The 19,877-nt window shown below is 41.3% G+C and overlaps 2 protein-coding genes across 9 annotated transcripts in view; one reads left to right on the forward strand and one right to left on the reverse strand.

The window, feature by feature from the left end:
• Positions 1-9,842, forward strand: part of COL19A1 (collagen type XIX alpha 1 chain) — a 202,161-nt gene extending 192,319 nt beyond the window's left edge. For all 7 annotated transcript variants that reach the window (XM_040552559.1, XM_040552558.1, XM_040552557.1 and 4 more), the window contains 2 exons: positions 1,838-1,915; positions 2,152-9,842. In XM_040552559.1, coding sequence (XP_040408493.1) covers positions 1,838-1,915; positions 2,152-2,288 — 215 coding nt within the window. In that variant the 3' untranslated portion in view covers positions 2,289-9,842. The remainder of the gene's footprint in view (positions 1-1,837; positions 1,916-2,151) is intronic.
• A 1,185-nt stretch (positions 9,843-11,027) lies between these two features.
• COL9A1 (collagen type IX alpha 1 chain) overlaps positions 11,028-19,877 on the reverse strand; it is a 67,204-nt gene continuing 58,354 nt past the window's right edge. For both annotated transcript variants that reach the window (XM_040553087.1, XM_040553088.1), the window contains 5 exons: positions 18,699-18,845; positions 18,185-18,239; positions 15,944-16,132; positions 13,216-13,293; positions 11,028-12,039 (listed from right to left, as the gene is read on the reverse strand). In XM_040553087.1, the coding sequence (XP_040409021.1) occupies positions 11,855-12,039; positions 13,216-13,293; positions 15,944-16,132; positions 18,185-18,239; positions 18,699-18,845 (654 nt within the window). In that variant the 3' untranslated portion in view covers positions 11,028-11,854. The remainder of the gene's footprint in view (positions 12,040-13,215; positions 13,294-15,943; positions 16,133-18,184; positions 18,240-18,698; positions 18,846-19,877) is intronic.

Genomic DNA, 19,877 nt, shown 5'->3' on the forward strand with positions numbered 1-19,877 from the left:
CAACTTGATATAGTTATAAGCACTACTACGGTCACTGAAGAGAAAATCAAGGTTCACAACTGAATACAAACACTATCCCTTTTCCAAGCCTTTATAGCTTATGTGCATATATGCCTTACACACTTCTCTTTAACACAACTCGGTTACCAGGATGCATGATCAGTTTGTTTCTCTGTGAGATTTTAATCAGCTTGTTTCCTTCTGTTATGTTGTGCATGTCACTCTGCATGCGTTTTCTAATGTTTTTGCCTTGTGGCTTGTTGAGAGATAATTGATACAAGATCCTTCATGCTCTGTTTTGAAATCCAGAATGCAACAGGTAATAGCCCTTCAACAGAAGTGTATAATAAGCCTATGTTTAACAAAGTTTGAGTACTGGTGTACCATTCCTCTTGCATTGTGTCTGTTGTAACAACCCTGAATTGGTACCCACAGCACTTTCAGTAGTTTCCTTCTGGATTGTCCCATAAAGTACCAGTGTTGCCATAGACCGCAGTGCACTGACAGGACCACCTTTGCCTTCCGTCTGCCAGTGCCCATTACTCTTCATGAGACATCAGGTGGATTGCTGCCACTATGCTGACTGGTCAGCTATGCCTCTTCTCTTTTAATTTAAATTAAGCTACAGCTCTTCACAAGAGGAAGTTTCTTGTATGACATACATGACACTGGAAATGGGCTGGTCTTGGAAGCAGAGCAAATATACCAGAATTGACCAGAAGTTGGCAAATTAATCTTCAACATATGTCACCTTACATGCCAACGTCTGGGGTCTTGGGGAGGCGAGGAAAGAGGGTTTTCTTATAATCCCATTTAAAGTAAGGGGTTGTGGAAGGTGTCGCACTCGTTCCTTTAAAAATGCTATCATCCCCTGTCCTACATAAATTACATAGTTTAAACAGAAAAGCTGCACTTTTAGATGGACTTCTTACTTGAAATATGAGACAAAATGTTATACTGGTACCCATGAATCCTCCACTCTAAAGCAGCCAGTGTTTGCAACTAATAAAAATTTTTATGAACAGTTTAAGGGGAAAAAAAGAGTTAGGAGTTGTGCCATGTGAGAAGATGGAAGCTGTTTAGATAAATACAAAGCTTTGTCCTGTGAATAAAAGGGACAGAAATATTCTAAGTATGATTAGCAATCACCTTGTTAACAATATATAGGTACTTGTGTTAAAGAAGGCTTTCTGTGCTAGCACCCCTAATCTGCACATGCTCGAAAGACAACTTCTAAGTGAGGGCAGGTGCGTAACACTGGAGAGGGAGTTGATCTTCTCTTACACATAGGAGAATATCAAAGCATACAGCTTCCAGCCCAAGTTTACAGCTAAGAAGTGCAGACATTGGGGTTTATATAGAGTAAGGAGGGCAAAGTCTCACCCAGTTTGGGGGCTGTCACAGAGGGGCTGGCTAGTTGCAGTTATGCTCCTGTGAGTATGGTCAGTTAAAGATGGGGTTGGATTCCAGATGGCCCTTTGGTTGGTGCTTTATATCATTTCATCAAACAGGTGGAGCTGGAGCAGCATACACGTTCAGTTCATTTTTACAGGAACTTTAGGAAGATAACTTTAAAAATTCAGTAAAGGTCAGGCTAGTAAATATAGTAAGGGTCCTCTGGCAGAGGGTCAGAAATCCTCATATTTTCCAGAAGGAACATAGAAATGCAACAGCTGTCCCAGAAAACAATGATAGTCACTGGTTAAAAAAAAAAAAAAAGTGAACATGAGTTTTCAAAATTACATTTGTCATGATGATTTCTTGTCAACAAGGTCTGTAGAAGATTGCTGTTTATAATAAGAGGACACTCTTATTTTCATATCTCTATTCTGTGTAGGTTATAGAGGACAGAAAGGGGAAAGAGGTGAGCCTGGAATTGGACTGCCTGGTAATCCTGGACCACCTGGCCCTGCAGGTACAAGTCTCCAGATTTATCTTACACTATCATTATTTACGAACTCACATGCCTTTCTCCTGGTTCTCCCACATTTTACATCAGTGAATTTCCTCCTGATTTTTGCCATAGCGTGAGGTCAGATATGCCAGCCTTCTGGCAGATTTGCTGGCATGAAGCTAATTTTCAGAGATGTAAGGCAGGACACTGCATGTGCTCTGGCAAGGACTGTGCTAATTCTAACTTTATTTCACCAGCTGCTGGCTTGCCGGGCTCACCAGGAACTCCAGGGTCACCCGGACCTCAGGGGCCACCTGGACCTAATGGAAGATGCAATCCAGCAGATTGCTATTACCACGTAGCACAGACTCGGTCACGCGCCAGTGGGAAATAAAAACCCTCTCCCATAGACACTTGGGTTCACAATCACTTTTCACTCCTCTCAATAAGTTAATTTAATCTTTGAAATACTTGGTGCATTTTTTGTTCCCTTGACACTGCATGGTCTGTAGATAATTTGTAAGGCACGGAATTGAGCCTTTTCCTATTCTATTTGCAGTGTCATAATTGTGAAATGATGACATTTATTTTCCAGAGTGCATTCCATGTGTTATGTTTCTCATATTTATTTTGCTTAGAGGAGAAAATAGGCCCAAATAATTTTCGTAAGCTTCTTTCTTCAAACAAAAATATTTTATTATAACTTAAGGCAGTACGTATGCCTCAGTATGTAAGCTGGCTTGATGTTTCTTACTGGTGGTGAAGTTTAAACGAAGAAAATGCTGTTCTGAAGTTTTAAAGTGTACCCATTGGTGGTGAATGTAGGATCTTAGCTGGAGTGCTGGGAACTCTGTTCAGACTAAATGTTACCATCCCCTGAGGAGGCTCCGGCACACCTCCTGAACCAGGTCTGCATCATGCACCACGGGCGCTACCAACCATTTCCATAATTTCCTAGATGTCAAAGAAGGAAACAGGTATTTTTATGATCTCTCTACTCCCATCCAATTCAGATTCAGACTGACTGGGAATTCACCAGGTGTAGCACTAACGGGGTGTTTCTGTTGACTGAATGCTGTTCCAACTGAGAACTTGAACGTTGGTTTAGTCATGGTTGCATATACGCTCCAGGTGTGAGTGGTGGGGACTCATGGTGTTGTTCTTCACTGAGAACTGGGACACCTTCTAATGGTCATGTGGACTCAGTAAGTGTATTATCATTGCTTGTAATCAAGCTAACCAGCCATTATGTCTGCTTACAAAAAAAGACATCTTGCTTTAGCAAGAGCACACGTGTTAGCAGTGAGATCTGAAGAAGAAACCTTCAGAAGTCCCTGATCTTACAAATGGCACATTTTCCTATTTCTCCTGCAATAATTACGTCCTGAAATAAGCTTCAGAAGAACTTGAAACCAGTAGAATGCAAAATTCACAGGTCCTTATAACTGGCTGCAAAAAATAGTTGGAGTTCAGGAGAAATTTGGAAAAATTGGGAAACTGTCCTTGGGAAGGTGTCATACCCAGATCTTGACTGCATGCAGGTTGCAAGCATTGAGTAAATCCTACAGAACCAGGCATTGTCAGTAAAGAACAAAAGAGAACAACACGCGAATCCTACAGAGCTCAAAGGAGTGACCAAAAGAAAAGGTGGAGAAAACCAATTGTACAGAGGCTGACTCTGAAAAGGAGGTAGAAGAGTTGGCCAAAATTTCACTCCTTACAATTGGGAAACGGACAATCATAGATTAGTCCTAAGGAATTGGCTACAGTGTAATAGAAATTGAAAGTGCTATTAAGAGAATCCTGTTGTTAGGAAGGTGGTAATGCTCTTCCACTTTAGGCAGGCGAGTGGTCTTGGTGGCCTCCGTGCTTCAGCGGTGCCGAAGGAGCCAGCCGCTCGGTCATGCGGCAGGGAAGCGCTCCCAGATTGGGAGTGTTGGATTCCAGGGAAGCTCTCATGCAAAATTAATGTCTGACTTCTGATTTTGACATAAAAACAGTAATAACGGTGGGAGACTAAAATAATAAATCGGCATTTGTTCTGGATAGAGTTCCTAGCACTTGCTTCCAGACCAAGAGGAGAAAGATTTGTACCTCGTACAGTCACGTTAGGTAGCCGGGGAACAGGATGAGCCTTCAGGCACACTTGCTGAGAAGAAAATCATACCCTGAGAGCGACCTCCAAGTGTCACTTGGTGTATTAATCACACATTTTGAGGGAGGAAGGTGCTTAGCAGGAGGGAGATGTTTAAACGAACACAGGGACGGAAGGCTGGTGTCTTAGCGCCTGGGACAGGAGAAGTGAGCTGGAAGGAGGATGCCAGAAAACCGATGGCGTGTCACGAGCCCGATCTCCAACGGAAATCTGCGAGCTGTGACACGTTGCACCTGGGGGTGTGCTGCAGGGGCTCAGGGTGTTATGTGCGTGTCTTGTGAGTACTGAGACTTGGGTCAAAGCCAATGGACAGCTCGCAGCTCTCGGCCTCCTGTCCTGCCCACCCCTCGCAGTGGCACAGCAGGCAGCAGCGGCCCTCTGTCCCTGCAGGCCCCACCGGGGCACCCTCGCTGCACCGTGATGAAGGCACATTTCGGACAAATCCTCCCGCCAGTGTGGAGCTCCACATCTTCTGCTCCTGCTTCAGACCTCCCGTGCCTATAAACACTCCTCGGTTTTCCCTCTGACATCACCTGCCTCTCCAGCTCTGGTCTCCCCCTCTCTGCAAGCTGGCCCGGTGGTGCAAGAGGGAGCACTCCCGAGGGCTGCCATGGTGCCTCGCCAAATGTCCGCCCTGCTGGTGTTGGGGGCGGGCGGCTCACCCCGCAAAGACCCGGGCCTTGCATGCCGTGTTCAATTCTTTCAAATGAACTGCTGGCCAGGCAGCCCGCAGGAACGTTTCGTTTTCCGTCTCTAGTAATTCCAATGTATGTAAAATGGAAATATTTTTTTACTTTGTAAGTTAATTTTAAACTTCATTTTCTGTGATAATATCAAAAAGGGTGCTGTCTTTTAGGGAATATCACAAGGTTGAAAGGGTTCTGAGCAGCCCCCTTCTGGAACGCTGTACATAGACTGTCATGCTGTCTTAGGGTTATATCTGTATATTTTGGGGCTTTTAGCTAGCTGAAACCGAGCATTTATTAGTTGCCAAATGCAATTTCTGTATTTTAATTTACTTGAACTGAGCAGAAAGTAGAACACTTTTTATATTTGAAGAAATTTATTTTTTCATCTTTGTTTCCTACAGATGCCTTTTTCTTTTCTCGGAGCTCAAATCTAAAGGTGTTTTAAAATGTAGTTGAACATTTGAACTTTGAATTTATCTGCAGGTAATTACTTTGGTAATTACCCTTGATGCATTATTGTTTGTTTTGCTAAAAGCCCAATTTAATTTTCTCACATGAGAAAACAGGTATTTTGTTACATGGGCTCTCTTGATACCTTTTTTAAAGATGTCATGTTCTTCACAGAGTTAATCCCAGCTTGACTTCCCTTCACATGGGGTTGCTCCTACTCCGCATTTTTACAGTTGAAAGCAGGATGCAGCTGGAAATGTGCGTCTGCCTGGTTTTCAGGTTTCCCCCTGAAATTTGTTTGCAGTTTCAGACTGATGCTGTCTGGGGTTTTGGGAAGGGGAGCCAGGGAGGTCAATGGGGTGTTCATCTGTTTTGGGATTTGTTATATCATAGCATTGTAGAATGGCTTGGGTTGGAAGGGACCTCACAGATCCGCTAGTTCCAGTCCACTCCCACCAGACCAGGTTGCCCAAAGCCCCATCCCACCTGGCCTTGAGCTCTTCCGGGGCTGGGGCATCCACAACATCGATTTCATCTTTGTTTAGAGCGGTCTGTGTTGCAGTAAACATTGCAAGAAACTAGACGGGGAGGATTGTTATTTCCAGCAGCACAAGATATTTCTCTGATTTGGGAATGTTTATTTGGAAGTTTGAGCTGAATTATCTTTGACAAAATGTTTGAAACCTTTCTTAAAAGCTCTGCAAGCTTTGTTCTTGTTCAGGGTCGGACACTTTTACTTGATGGCAAGTCTCTTTATTGCCTGCTAAGAAAGTGTTGGGCTTTTTTTTTTTTTTTTTTTTTTTTTTTTTTTTTTTCTAATAGCTATGTACAGAACGACTCGGCTTGCCCGAAGAACACAATGAACTTAGGGTGAGACTTTTCCGAGGCTGCAGCTTAGCTCCTGTTGTCCACACGGGGGAGCGCAGAAACCTTCCCAGCGCAGTGAGAAAGCAAGGGCTGAACTCAACAGCGCAAGGAAGGGCACGGTGCTGTGTAGCTGCACGGCACCGGAGTTCATGTTGTGTTCTTGAGCCTGGTATTTTTTTTTCCTAAAATTCATTTATTTTTTACACGGTAGTATATGCGGAAATACTGCCTTTCTTGGGTAATTATTTTCAGGTAATTTTGCTTAGATTGTTTGTGTTATGTATCCAGACACGCTATAGAAGAACGTGCAGAAGCAGAACATGCAGCCCCTGGGCATCGCTTATGTCCCCCGCAATGGCAGGTGTCTCCAGGGGAGCAGCGGGACTGCAGAGGCTGGTAAAAACTAAAGCAGCACAATCGCAGTTGTACAATCAAGTAGCAGTGCAGCCTACTTAGTTATGTTCTAAGATCCAATATTTTTGTCTTAACCTGGATTTGGTTTCAATGCTAAAAGAGCACTGTGATAAGGAAATGGGATTGAGTGCATCGTCACTCCTCCCTTTGGTTTCTGATTGTGGATTATGAGAGGTGTTAGATATGCACAGCTTTGTTAAATATGCATATTTTTTAAATTAATGAATAATCACACAAAATATTTTAGCACTTATTTTTCACAATGGTGAAATACTATTTTTCATGTCAGTGTACACTTTTTTTTTTTTTAACTTTTCTGTGATGTTTACATGAAAGTCTTACACCCCCCACCCCCCACCCCCGGCTACATTAGCATTTTATACACTTGTTTCTCCAGATACACTAGCCTAAAGCCAGCCACGAGTTCTTTTCTTAATTTACCAGTTTGGTAGAAGTGCTGCTCTAACTTAGCATGTTAAAACATGAGAAGTATCTCAGGAAACAAAACAATGTTGTTGTTTTTTTTGCATTTGCCTTTTTTTTTTTTTTTTTGGCTTGTGTTTGTTAGATTCGAGCTTTACTAAATCATGTAAAGTTTCTCTGAAATCTGTTATGACCACTACAACTAGATGATGCTGGATGGATTTCTAAATCCATTCATAGAGGTTGGTGTAGACCATGGAGAACGAGTTTAACTGTGACCTTGCCTTGGTTGTTGTTGAAGTTGGCAAAGCCAACTCAAACCTATTTAGGAAAATACCATTTTCAAATATTAATTGCTAACAAACATTACAGATTCTAGACCAAAATAAGTCGTAGCTAAAAAGAATGTAGTCTACATGTATTTTATTAGCAGTTTTATCTCCAAGTCTGCTGTTCTTAAATGCATTTAATTATTTACTGACATTTCAATGTAAATACATTGTCTCTAGTTGATATATTTGAAGGATGTTCAATGACATACCTTATTTTATTGTTTTCTTTCATTTCTGAATGAAATGCAGTTGTCACTGAATTAATCACAGTACATGCATACTGGTTGCTTCTTTCCTTCATTATATTTTTGGTTTGCAACATTTAAGGTTCAATTCAATGGATATGTATTAAGTGGATAGAAAATGTGCTCTTTGCACTACTCACGTGGCCATTTACATCTGTGAAATAGGCTTCCAGATGAAAATGGGAACATTTCGCATACTTTCTGTACATGAAAATGAATAGTGGTTCTGTCAGAAGTGACAACCTTTCCTTTCTTACATTTCAAATCATGAGGGAGGATGCAAGAGGATGCGAAGGAAGGCAGCCACCACGGCGAGCCCGGTGGGGCACAGGGCTGCTGAGCACACCGTGGGCAGGCTCATGCTTTACAATGGGTTGGTGAAACTTAGGGTTGCACAGGCTGGAGGGAAAAAAAGTGGAAAACCTTGGCCTCTATAGATAAATAAATCTGATGGAAGTTAATATAATCTGTGAATTGGATGCTGAGAATGGTCCAGTCTAAAACTGAGGCATTTGCTCTCATTCAGAAAGCGGTTAACTTCAGGTGAGGTAAGGTGTTTTCATTCTTCTCTTACTAGCTCTTCAGGAGAAAGAAGAGAACTCCCAGGTCAGTGGCGTTATGAAGGATGATGGGTGATAATTTGACCACTGGCGTGATTTTTTTTTCTTCAAATTTAGTACTGGCTTCATCAGGATTGCTACATGTGTTTTTTGCAGCTGCCACAGTTTGAGTAGTCCTTTTGAAAAGAGTGAGGGGAGGGGAATAAAACTGAGGTTATAACAAATGAGACGGGAGTAACACACCCTACAAAATAAAGGCCCTTTCTTCTTTACCTGTGATCCAGGTGCAGAGAAGGTGCAGTGACTGCATTTTAAGTACAAAGGAGGCAGAAACTGCGTGGCCAAATAATAATACTGGGAACAGTGGCATCCATCCATCATCTTCCTAGTGCATCCGATGAGTAGGTCAAGCAAATACATCTCACACAGTTAATTCAGTAATTTAAAAACATTTGCAAAAGCATGTGTTTGTATGTGGAGTGTCGCTGCCGTGATCTGCTAGGAGAAACCAACAGGACTCAGTTTCTCCTTCACTCTGTCTTCCAGGTAACCCTCAAAGTAGCATCTGCTGACGCTCCCTTTTTGAAGGAAGAGCAAATTTGGAGATAAGGATTTGGCTCTGTGTAGACTCAGGTCACACAAGGGTATTCATGGAAGCAAATCTGGTGTAACCTCCCCAGTCTTGCTTCCTTCCTTCCTTCAGGTGTCCCAAATTGTGCTCTAGAGCCGTCACTCATCCTTAGCTGGGCCTTGTAAAATAGTCACAAAAGTTTTTTGGCACCGGTTCGTACCAGGTTGCTTGAGTCCAGTGATGGCTGTGACAGAAAACTTAAAGTATATATACATAAATAAACATATACATTATATTAACAGTATAAATATGCCATATATATGTTATATATATATTTGTGTTTAAAAATATAGTGCAGTATTTGGCAGAAGTATTGCTAATATTTACTAATAACCTAATAGGGAAAGCACATATCAGTCAAAACTTTGAGGTATGAGGTCGGATGGTGAAGAACTGGTTATCAGTTTGCAGACAGTTGTTGAATGTTTTTCTCTGGGCTCCTGCCTACACTTGGGTCACGTAACTGGGCAGCTAAGCCATGTACGATCACAGTGCTGTTACACCCTGAGGGTGACGAGTGGCGGCAGAGATCCCCAGTGGTGGAAGGGATTTCCAGGAGGTTGTCATTTGGAAATCTCATTGCATTTCGTGATGTTGAACCAGAAAGGCAGGAGAAAAATCCTTATTCAGGAGCTCACCCAGAGTCCAGGAGCAGCTCTTAGAATTGGCAACGCTGTCAGTGGCCTGGGAAACCTCCCACACTCTTTGCTTTGTGCCATCTACCTGTTTTTATTTAAACTAAACTAGCGCTATTTTTTTTCTATATTACCATAGTTAATATGCCTTAAACTTCATAATTATGCTTTTATTTTTCCAAATCTTTATTTACTTGAACTTGCTGTTGCTAACATTCAATTCCTGATTTTTTTTTTTTTTGATATATGCTCTACCATTATTTAGATAAAATCTGTCCCAATCTCAAGCTGTCCACTTACATAGCATCTGCATTGAATTGACCCTCAGTGTTGAATTTGTTTGATTGTAATAATTCTGATTTGTTTTTTACATATCAATGTTTTCTCTCCATTGTGGAATTTTATGCATTTTCAGACTATATTTTTTAAAGAACTTCACATTTATATTTAAATGTTGGGGTTTTTCTTCTTTTGATTATGTTTATGCATTATGTATGGAAAATAATATTTTCATTCTGTATGACTTATCAGTTCAATTCTTTCATTATCAGTGTTTTTGTTTTTTTTTTTCTTTTTAAGTTTTACACACTTTATAATCAAAATAAAAGTTTGCTGGTGAAACAATTTGTCATTAACACTGGTGTTTTATTTGTTACGCTACGTACTTTTGAGGACATCAGTAAAAAGTGACCTAATCTGAAAGTCTGTGGAACATTGTTATGTATGAGCAAGCCACTCACCTCGTATGCAATTGTCTGGATTTGGTTCTTAAGACTGAAATTCTTTGCATTTATGTATTCTGATGACTTCCTGTAGTATTGAAGTAGAAGATGTCGGTTATGAGAAATCTTGGCCAAACAGGAGGTGCAGGAAAACCATCCTGTCTCAGACTTAGTCCAGAGTTTCTAGAACGAATGTCATGTTTCTTTATTTCTACTTTCTTCCCCCAGATCTCACCCAGTGCTGCTTCTGTGGAACTAAACAGACAGCAGTATTGAAGCTACGACTTGCAGTATGGTATCATTTAAAACACCGGGCTGTGCAAGGGTCATAAAGAGGTTAATAACATTTATCCCATTTAACGTGGTCTTAAAAGTAACAGATGTGCAAATTAGCAGCTTTATCAGACAGTATTCTCCTGCATGAGCTCACTTAGGCATTTTCTGTCACCAGCTGAGGTGCCAGGGAAGCAGCTCCTAAATGCAGATAGCGCATCACGTTTGTTCGGGGGGAAGGTTTGTGGGGTTTGGTTTTGTCTTCAGTAATTTCCTTCAGAGTATATATTATAACAATAATAATATAACAATATTTTCTAAGTGTTCTCTTATATGTTATAGGCAAAATACATAGCTCAGTTGCTTGTATTATTTCTGTACATTCTCCAATGGCATAAATTTTGAACAGAAACAGACAATGAAGGTCTAGAAAAAAATAATCCTTAAAGTAAGTGTGCCAAAGTTTTTATTTTAAAATGTGGGTGACTAATAGCAAAATGAAAGAAAATGTCATAGGATGGTTTCACTGTGTCTGTGAGAAAGAACAGGCTTCAGAGAAGGTAAAGTCAAAAACACAAATAGTTTAATTTATACAGAGAGAAACAAAATATCTACATTGCACATTTTTCTTTAAATTGAATTTATCTAGAAAAGGCAACTTGGGATGTCTAACGGTGGCCTTCCAGCTGTTCTGTTTATTCGTATTGAACATAAACACACATAGAAAAGCATACAGGGGGTTAAGACATCATTTATTTGTTTTTTGTACAACCACAGATGTTACTTCAAAATACGTAATCTCAACTATAAAACTGGTACGTTTCTGGGACTTAACATTCCCTTGAAAATGGCTGCCAGCCTTTTGTTTGAATTTGACACAGGAATTGAGCTGGAATAGGCTTAGTCCAAAATTAGGAATGCAACACAAATTGGAGTGGAAAACGAAGAGGTTATTCCACATGGCTTAGTCATGAGCCCTCAGTGATCGTACATTTCCAGAAATTTACAGCATGGCGGGGGGCAGGTTTCCATGCTGCCTTTCCACAGCTGAAGAGCTGAGGGAGGCTTAGCACAGCCCATGCAACATGTACATACATCGAAATGACCAAGTATGAAGTGATGGAGCCTGCTCAGGGGGGCTCTAGATTGTATTTTACATGTACAAAAAAAATAGCTACAACCGAAGTAAATAAACTAATCCTTTTTATTTGTTGTCTGAAGACATGTCATTTCACTGTACATCATACAAAGAAATTAAGGATGGGAGAAGAAGTATTCATGGAAACTTTATTTATAAAAAACACTATTAATAGACAAGTGCTTTTATTTTCCCCAAGGGAGAAGAACTGAAAGGCCTTGCCCGTGTGTTTTTGTAAGCACCATTGCTCCAACTTGTGTTGCTAAGTACACCTTTAATGTACACCCGCTGTGTTAAAATGCCTTACTGAAACCTCGGCTGCAAGGTTTCTCTGTGTGTGTTTCTCCTCCATTCCTTATCTGTTTCTCAGCTGTCTGTGCAGGAAGTAAGTCAATGCTAGCACTTGGTGGCACGTGCACTGCCCACTCACGGCCCTTTCACATTCTTACCAGCTCTCTGCCCAGCCTGCACCCTGCAAGACGACGGCTCGCAGTACCCCGGAGGGCCGGGAGGGCCGGGAGGACCAGGAACCCCAGGCTGACCAGCCACCCCAGGGGGACCTCGTACGCCGTCATGGCCTTCCCTGCCGTAGCTGGCTTTGCCTGGTTCGCCTGGAAAAGAGAATGTGGATCTAAAACTGGCAGTATGGGATATGCTCAGCATACATCTCGTATTACTGAACGACCTTTTGTTAAAAGCTGTATGAAGATGGACGATGGAATTCCCTTTTTACTACTCGCAGTGGCTTCCCCAGAGAGGTGAGCATGCGGAGGGATGGTTAGTTGCCGACAGAGAACCAGGCTGCCTTTACACATCTATAGCAATGACATTTCAGTTCCAAGCCTCTCCAGTTATACCTGCCACCCTATAAACCTGCACCACAAAACCTGATTGGAGCCATGCAGGCAATTCTGCTGGTGAGTCTTGTGGAGGTGCAGATGCTACTCACTATTTCAGACTTACGTTACTACCCTGGAAAGAGATGTAGCAAGAATTTATTTTTATTTTCCACTCAGATACGTTGGGGAACAGATGCGTAGGGTGGAACTGCTGAGCACTGAAATATCTTTTTTTTTTTTTTTAAATCTTCAATGAAGGGATGAAATACAGTGATTTTAGTAAGCCTTTTCCAATGATAAATTTCTCAAGAGGAGAGCTCTGAGTCTCCCAGACATCCTGGGTATCAGTGTATACGCAACTGAAATTGTTTTCCTTTTTACAAAGGGAACAAATTTTGGTAGCTTCTATGTATATACATAAACATGCTGCAGACATTGATGGAAATGTTTATTTTCATCATTGGCCACTAGAGGCCAGTTGTGCTGCATTTTTCAGCACTTATCTGTCCTCGAGCCCTATTACGCAACACTGCAATTAATTACTGCAAAAATAAAGAATTGTATTTTGAATGTCTTAAGTTATGAATGTAGATTTTGAAGATTGCTCTGACTGCCAGTAAGATAGTCTGGGTTTTGTGGCTTGCCTTTTATGTTTTTTTCTTTTTTTTTTTCTTTTTTTTTTTTTTTAAATCATTTTCTAATGTTTTGTACATATTTTTCCTAATCTCGGGTGGGGTGGCAGCACTTTAGTAAAAGAGCTTTTAATTTGGATTTGCGACTTTATCACTACCTACAACATAAAAGTTAGGAAGTACTCTTGTTTGGAAGCTTATTGCTTAATAATGGACACCTTTAGTGTATTCAAGGTAGCCTGAGGTATCCGTTCTGAATAAACTTTTATTGCACATAGCTTGCTTTTCTGCTTTATCCTCAGCCTTTCATATTTACCTGGAAGACCTCTTGGTCCAGGGAAGCCTTTCACTCCTCTGCCTGGAAATCCTCTTTCTCCTCTTTCTCCTGGTTCACCTAAAACAAATTCATGAAACATTAGTTACAGCCTGCCTGGAGTATTACCTTCAGAAAGTTACCTCTCAGAAGTGAACAGCTCATAAGCAGAGAATTCAGGTGGCTGTATATATTCTTAGCATCTTTGAAAGATGTCGTGACATATGTCCTTGTAAAAGATTGCAGATTTGGGTTGCATTTTTCCCCCTCTGTTTGAGTTATACTTAGTAGACACGTTGGAGGGGAAAAATAGGGACAGGACAGTGAGTACCACACGAAATACACCATAGCCTAAATAAGAGAAATAAACCAAAATCACAGAACCACAAAGGTTATTTTGGATTTCAGCCTGGGGCTACTGACAGAGGGCTTTTGAAAGACCACGTGAACTCAGCTAGTAAGTAAAAATTCTCCAGTGCTAGTCCTATTGCATGGAAGAAAATAGAAGCTTACTTGCACAGATTACAGCATACTGTTGACATCCAAGGAATATGGTCACAAAAGTAAAACAAATTACTTTGTTCTCGTGTACTGCTAGTACAGAGACTTTCCTTTGGTGGGTGCACAGAGATCTTTTTCATGTTTCCTGCTATGTACCATGAAACGTGCAGCTATCAAGAATCTCATAAATAATATAATCAAAGTATTTTAGTGGTGTCTTTTACAAAGTATCAAAGTGGATGCTGTCTGAAACAACTAATTTAGTTCTTAGTCCAATTATTTGACTGCATTGAAGCCCCTGCAGACCCCACCAATGTCACGCATCTTACCCTGGCACTTCCACGAAATGGCCTGGCCGTGGGGGTACCAGATAGCCTCCACTCCCTACACACCAGGTGGTCACGAAAGCTGGGCGACACATCGCTGCCAACAACACTGAAAAAAGCACTGGAAGCCTCCCCCTGGTGCCACTCCTATCCCAAGACAGCCTCCGGGTGAGCATGGCAAAAACCTCACTTAGAGGGGAAAGTGAAGTCAGCCAAGCAGCCCAGCACTCAGTGCAAGGTGAAGGCCTCTTCTCACGACAGTAGTTGGCAGGCATTTGATGTTCTAGGCATTACCTGGTTTGCATCTTAAAGTACCATTGTGATAGCGCACGCGCTTGTGCGTGCACCACTTCTTTGGTATCTGCAATTTTGTTTCAAGGCTTACTATAAGGTAACCTGGAATTTGATGACAATTATGGTAGGAAACAGCATTTTGCTAATTTCAAGTTTGTTTTTTATGTGCTCTGTGAATTTTTTTTTTTTTTTAATATTACTACAGTGCAGCCTGGTGTGTGCTGAGTCAAGTTCAGCACATCAGCCGACCTTTGTATCTCCACTTTTTATTGCTTCTGTGAATACAGATGACGCTACATTAAATAAAACAGTAACAGAACTACAGCAACAATGCAGTTAGGGTTTGCTTTCTTTGTATTCTATTCCTTCTCTCAAAGTTTTTTTCCAATTTTACTTTCAAATAAAATTTGAGACAAAAGTAAATACTCTAATCCGGCAACAGACCGGCTTTGTGTTGAAATACAATTTTTTAAATAAAACCTTCCTTCAAGAAAACAAATTGAAACCACTGCTGAATACAAACAATAATACATACTTGGTGCACAAAAGACTTTGCAGAAAATTCCCCTGCATAATCCTTTGAAGGCATATAAACCCTCTCAGACGGGAACAAAAGAGATTAACTTAGATCAACATTTTTTTTGTGAAGCGTAAGGTAACTCAATTTTCTTACAGATTTGTCCTTTCCAAAGAATCAATAGATTGTGGCCCCAAGGTGCAATGATGTTAAATATAAGAATGGCTTGAGTATTATACCCAAATACGAGGCAGAGTTTTATCAGCCACTTGTAACGTGAGAAACTGGATGGACTTAGACTAGGGATTAGTGAATGAACCTGACTGGTTATGTTGGCTTTTGAGACTGTAATTTGTGCAGAAGTAAGGTTCACAACTGGACCGCGTGGGGTAAAGAGAGAATCACTGCTGGAACTTTTCAGCATGTGAAAAACACAAACCTCAGAAGTCCATGAGACGGACAGTTAATATTAGGAAACTGATTTAGCTGCTTAATTCTAGCTCAAGGCAGATGTCTGTCCTTTCTCATAGTGTATAAGCGATATGATGACAAGAAACATAAACAAGTTTTGCTGAGGCCCGCCAATGTGCCCTTTAATCACTGGGGCAACTGAGGGAACAGAGGCAGGAAACAGGTTAGATTCCTAATTTGGGATCTGTTTGGCCTTCACACCTGTACAATGTTCATTAACAACCTGTAATCCAATGGGGAAAGAAACACCACTCTCGGGGTTCAACTGACTGAAAAATTAGATGCTGAAATCCCTAGCTCAGAGGAATGATATGCTTATCTCTCCCTGCCTCAGACAACCTAATATCATACAAACAAGAACTGTAAATTCTATGGCTTGGCCAGAAGAGCTTTGATTTTGTTGTTCAGCTGTTGATAGTAAATAAAAAGGAGATTTAAATGTAGGCTCCCTCTGGCATTGAGAAGTGTTTGTTAGACAACATGGAAAACTCAGAAGGCCAAGTCTGATTTTAACGCAGTTAATATGCGAGAAAGCCAGACCTCAGTTATATATAATGTGACCCCCAAATACAAGGAGAGCCTTTCCAGCCAACAACTGAAAGCCAGCTACAGAATTTCTTACCTTTAGGACCTTTACGACCGATCTCACCAGGGGGACCTTTAAGGCCAGGCAAGCCACGGGGTCCGAGCTGTCCTGGGAAGCCGTTTTCCCCCGGGGGCCCTGGAGCACCGGGTGGCCCAGGTCGGCCTGGAAGACCTGGAGCGCCGAATTCCGGCCTCCTGAGGCTGGCTGCCAGCTGGGCGAGTTGTTCTGCAACAAACAGAAGGACAAAGCTAAGCAGCATGCGGGGCCTGAATGGAGAGATTCACAAGTATTAGAGGTCACCGAAGAAAGATATATCTTCTGCTGTGGAAACTGACAGATTACCATACAGCAATTTCCTTATGTAAAATGCTATTTGCAAAATTTGTTATGTATAAAATATTACCTTAGTTCCACCAGTGGCAAACTGCTTAGGCATACTGTGAAGCTGGTCTCTCTGAAAGCCTACATCTTAAACACGTAATGTTTACAGGCTGAAATGACTTAAATGTATACAGTTTATATGTCCTTACAATTTTCTTTGTCGTTTAATTTTCAACCACCTTTAAGAAAATTTACCCATGCAATTGCTGCCTCTTAAAAAAGAAAATATCTCTCTTTGTTACTACTTGTTAATACTTATTAAGATTCATCTTTACAAGAAGGAATTAAAAAGGCCACAGGAAGTTACCTGTCTTTGCAGTGGGCCTGCAATTTAAGTGCAGGCCTTATTTTTGAGAGGAAGGACACCTCTCAAATTGGTGCTCATGAGCTCAAGTTTGGTAAATAATTGAACATTTTATGTTGATCTTTTCTTAAGGTGCATCAACAGGAGCTTTGCTCTTCGTTGGGCATAAGATCAACTTGTAATTCCTTGGAATGGTCTGAACCAGCTATATTCCTTTCTCCTCCTCCCTCTTTCAGTCTACTACTGTAACAGCATGAGCGTAGTCATCTCCTTCCTTAAAGAACCTATTTGACTTCAAAGGCGTCTTTCCAGCATGTCTTAGAAATAACTTTCAGTGGATACAGCCACACACAACTCCATATGACGTTTGCTATAAAGTCTGCACAACCTGGCAAAAGTATCTTTCTTTGTGTCCACAGTCCAGAAGTGGTAAGATGACAGGGAGAACAGGATTTAAAATAAAACACAACTGTGTCCAGCAGATAAATGAGGAAGACTGGGTGTACCAATCTGCAGACAAAGCCTCCTGAGGAGCTGGACTTAAATTATGGTTGTCATTAAGGTGAAAAGGCACCAGAGACCCTATCGGATTTTATTGCTTTAACATGATCACATTGACAATTACAGAGCCTCTCAAGAGGGACGCAATGAAGATAGTCTAGATTTTTCCCATACCCTTCTCTTCACTGCTAATTCTGATTGTTATGAATATAATCAAGAATCATACCTAATTTCAATCCTCAACATTAGACTTTCAGGAAGCCACTTTAAAAGACCTTTTTACCCTATTTATAGACATGTGAAAATCATCTCACCCGAAGACAGCTTTATCTGAAAGTTTTTTTAAAATATTTCCATGGTATCAAGAAGAGTGACTTGTACCAAGATTTTTTAGATTCAATCACGAGCAGCAATTTTGTTGTGGTAAACTCTTAATGTTACAAAGTCATAATATCCCAAAGGTCATCTTCAATAGCAAGTACCGAAATATTTCTTTTGTGCTTACAGGACAGCATAAATTATTAAACTCAGTATGCACCCGACTGTATTAGAAAAGCTCCAGCTTTCTGCATGCTCCGAGAAGAACTGAGCAAATATAATTAAGGTTTTGAACATCTGCCTATTATTTTCATCTTATGGTAAGTTAGCTACAGAAAGCCTCTCTGTGCACTCCCTCCATTTTTTTTAGCCTATTTTGCTGTAGTTTCTTTGCTGTAATCTAACCGTGTATAAGCACAAAAGGCAAAACAAGCTTTCAGTGACACTGTGTACTTTATAAATGTAGACAGTAAGTGATTTGTATACAAAATTCATGTATTTTATAAAAACACTCTGGTCTATGGCCTCGTTACTACAGAAATAGTGTGGAATCAATGAGTAGTTCAATGAGCTGCACAGGGTATGTAAATAAGGGACTTCAGTTTCTCATATTGTGTCTACATTAACATGTGGAAAGACTTTCTACTGCATGCCTTGCTGAGAGCATGTCATTTGCTGTGCTTAAGGCTGGGAAAATCTTGGCTGCTTCCACAGCAGTTGAGTATTGTGACTTAAATGCACAAGAAACATCAAATACTTTTTAGCATCTTTACCTTGCATGACTCTCATGCAGACCTGCTTAATGTGCTGATCCGTTGGTTCTTTTCCCTAGGATTGAAAAATAGTAATTTAAAAACCAGTTGATACGAGAGTACATTTTATAAGGGTGCCTGATGCTGAAGATGCTGGCTGTTCAATAAGAGGTGTCCCGGCCCCTGCAATTACAACTATTCCAGGTGAAGTCGCTTTGACTGGCAAGGTAGGTAGGTGCTGTGTGTGTGTGTGGTGCACCCGTGTATCAAACACACTACATGCACACCACAGGAGCGTGGTGGGCACAAGAAAATGGAAGTGAACTGAAAGCTGAGGACCAAAGGACCCAATTGTACAGCCATAAGATTTCTCTGGTGTACAGATGGGTCTGTGAAAGGTAGAGTGCATTTCAAGCACTCTGCCATAGCACTTGTGTTTCCCATGCATACGTATTTCCTGATGCAAGAAAAGGAGTGGTGCAAGTGACAGCTAATTGTTCGAAAAGATACCAGTTAAGGGGAGGACAGTACTTACAGCTGGACCTTGACTGCCAGGCAGCCCCGGGGCACCCTGTTCTCCCTGCAGGCCTCGCGGTCCAGGCGCACCTCGTGGTCCTTCCATGCCAGGCAGTCCCCGACTTCCCTCAGGCCCACGGGAACCTGGGTCTCCAGGATTACCGACCTGGAGATGACAAAGGAATTTCAAAAAACTGCTGTGCTGGCTTTAGACTCATTCTGACACATCAAAATCTTGACAAGAACCAGTCACGAATGCAAAGTAACAGCCACAGGGCTGCAGAGCTGTTGCACGGCACCTTTTTGGATAAGCACCTGGGGTCAGCGGTTGCGTGGTTTATAAAAGTAAGAAGAGTTCCCCTCATTTCAAGTGGAGAAGTGGGAAAATAAGATATTCTGTCAAAAGAGACAGAATCATGATCCATAATAGCACGCAAAAGACACTGTTTTTGTCAAGGAACAGTCTCTTGGTTTGTACTTCTGCTCTCATGTATGCCACATACGACTTCCCTGGCCATTAAGTGCGCCTCAAGTTACAAAATTTGGCTTGCTCCAAACGCCTTTCATACCCTCTACCAGAGACCACAGTATGAGCTTGTATCACTTAGCCTCGGGCTGAGTTCAGGAGTGGACACTTTTTGCTTTGTTTAGGTATCAGAGCCAGAGCTCACAGCACACAGCTTCCAGGTCCCACGCTTGATTTTGCTGGCTCTGGGGAGGGAATGTGCTCACAGAAGATGATGTTGGCACAGTGCTAGAACAGAGGCATTGCCAGCTTACTGCACTCAGGGATGGGGTATAAAGAGCTATTTTACTGGTATAAGCATCCTGTCCCCTGGGGAATGGTAGGGTTGCATCAGTATTGCCACTGAAGTACATCCTAGTAAATAAAGCCATAGCTTCTGTGCCAGTAGATTTTCTAACAGATTAAATAGCATGCAGAGTGAGACCTAAGCCTCCAAGTTACTTTCAATGCAAGTTACTCTACTACCGTTAATCAATAGTAATGAAAGCAAAACCAAAAACAACCACCAAAAAAAAAGGACAAAAGAAAGAAAAATCCCTACGTATTTCCAGCTTCCCAAATCTCTCAGCAAAAAATACCCCACTGAAGCAGGTCATCAAAAACCTGGGCAATTCCTCCATGGTGATTACCGGTTAAATATCGGTTAAATCCACAAGATGGAGCCATTTCAGT

This window comes from Cygnus olor, chromosome 3 (genome assembly GCF_009769625.2).
Source record: "Cygnus olor isolate bCygOlo1 chromosome 3, bCygOlo1.pri.v2, whole genome shotgun sequence".
Classification (NCBI taxonomy): domain Eukaryota; kingdom Metazoa; phylum Chordata; class Aves; order Anseriformes; family Anatidae; genus Cygnus; species Cygnus olor.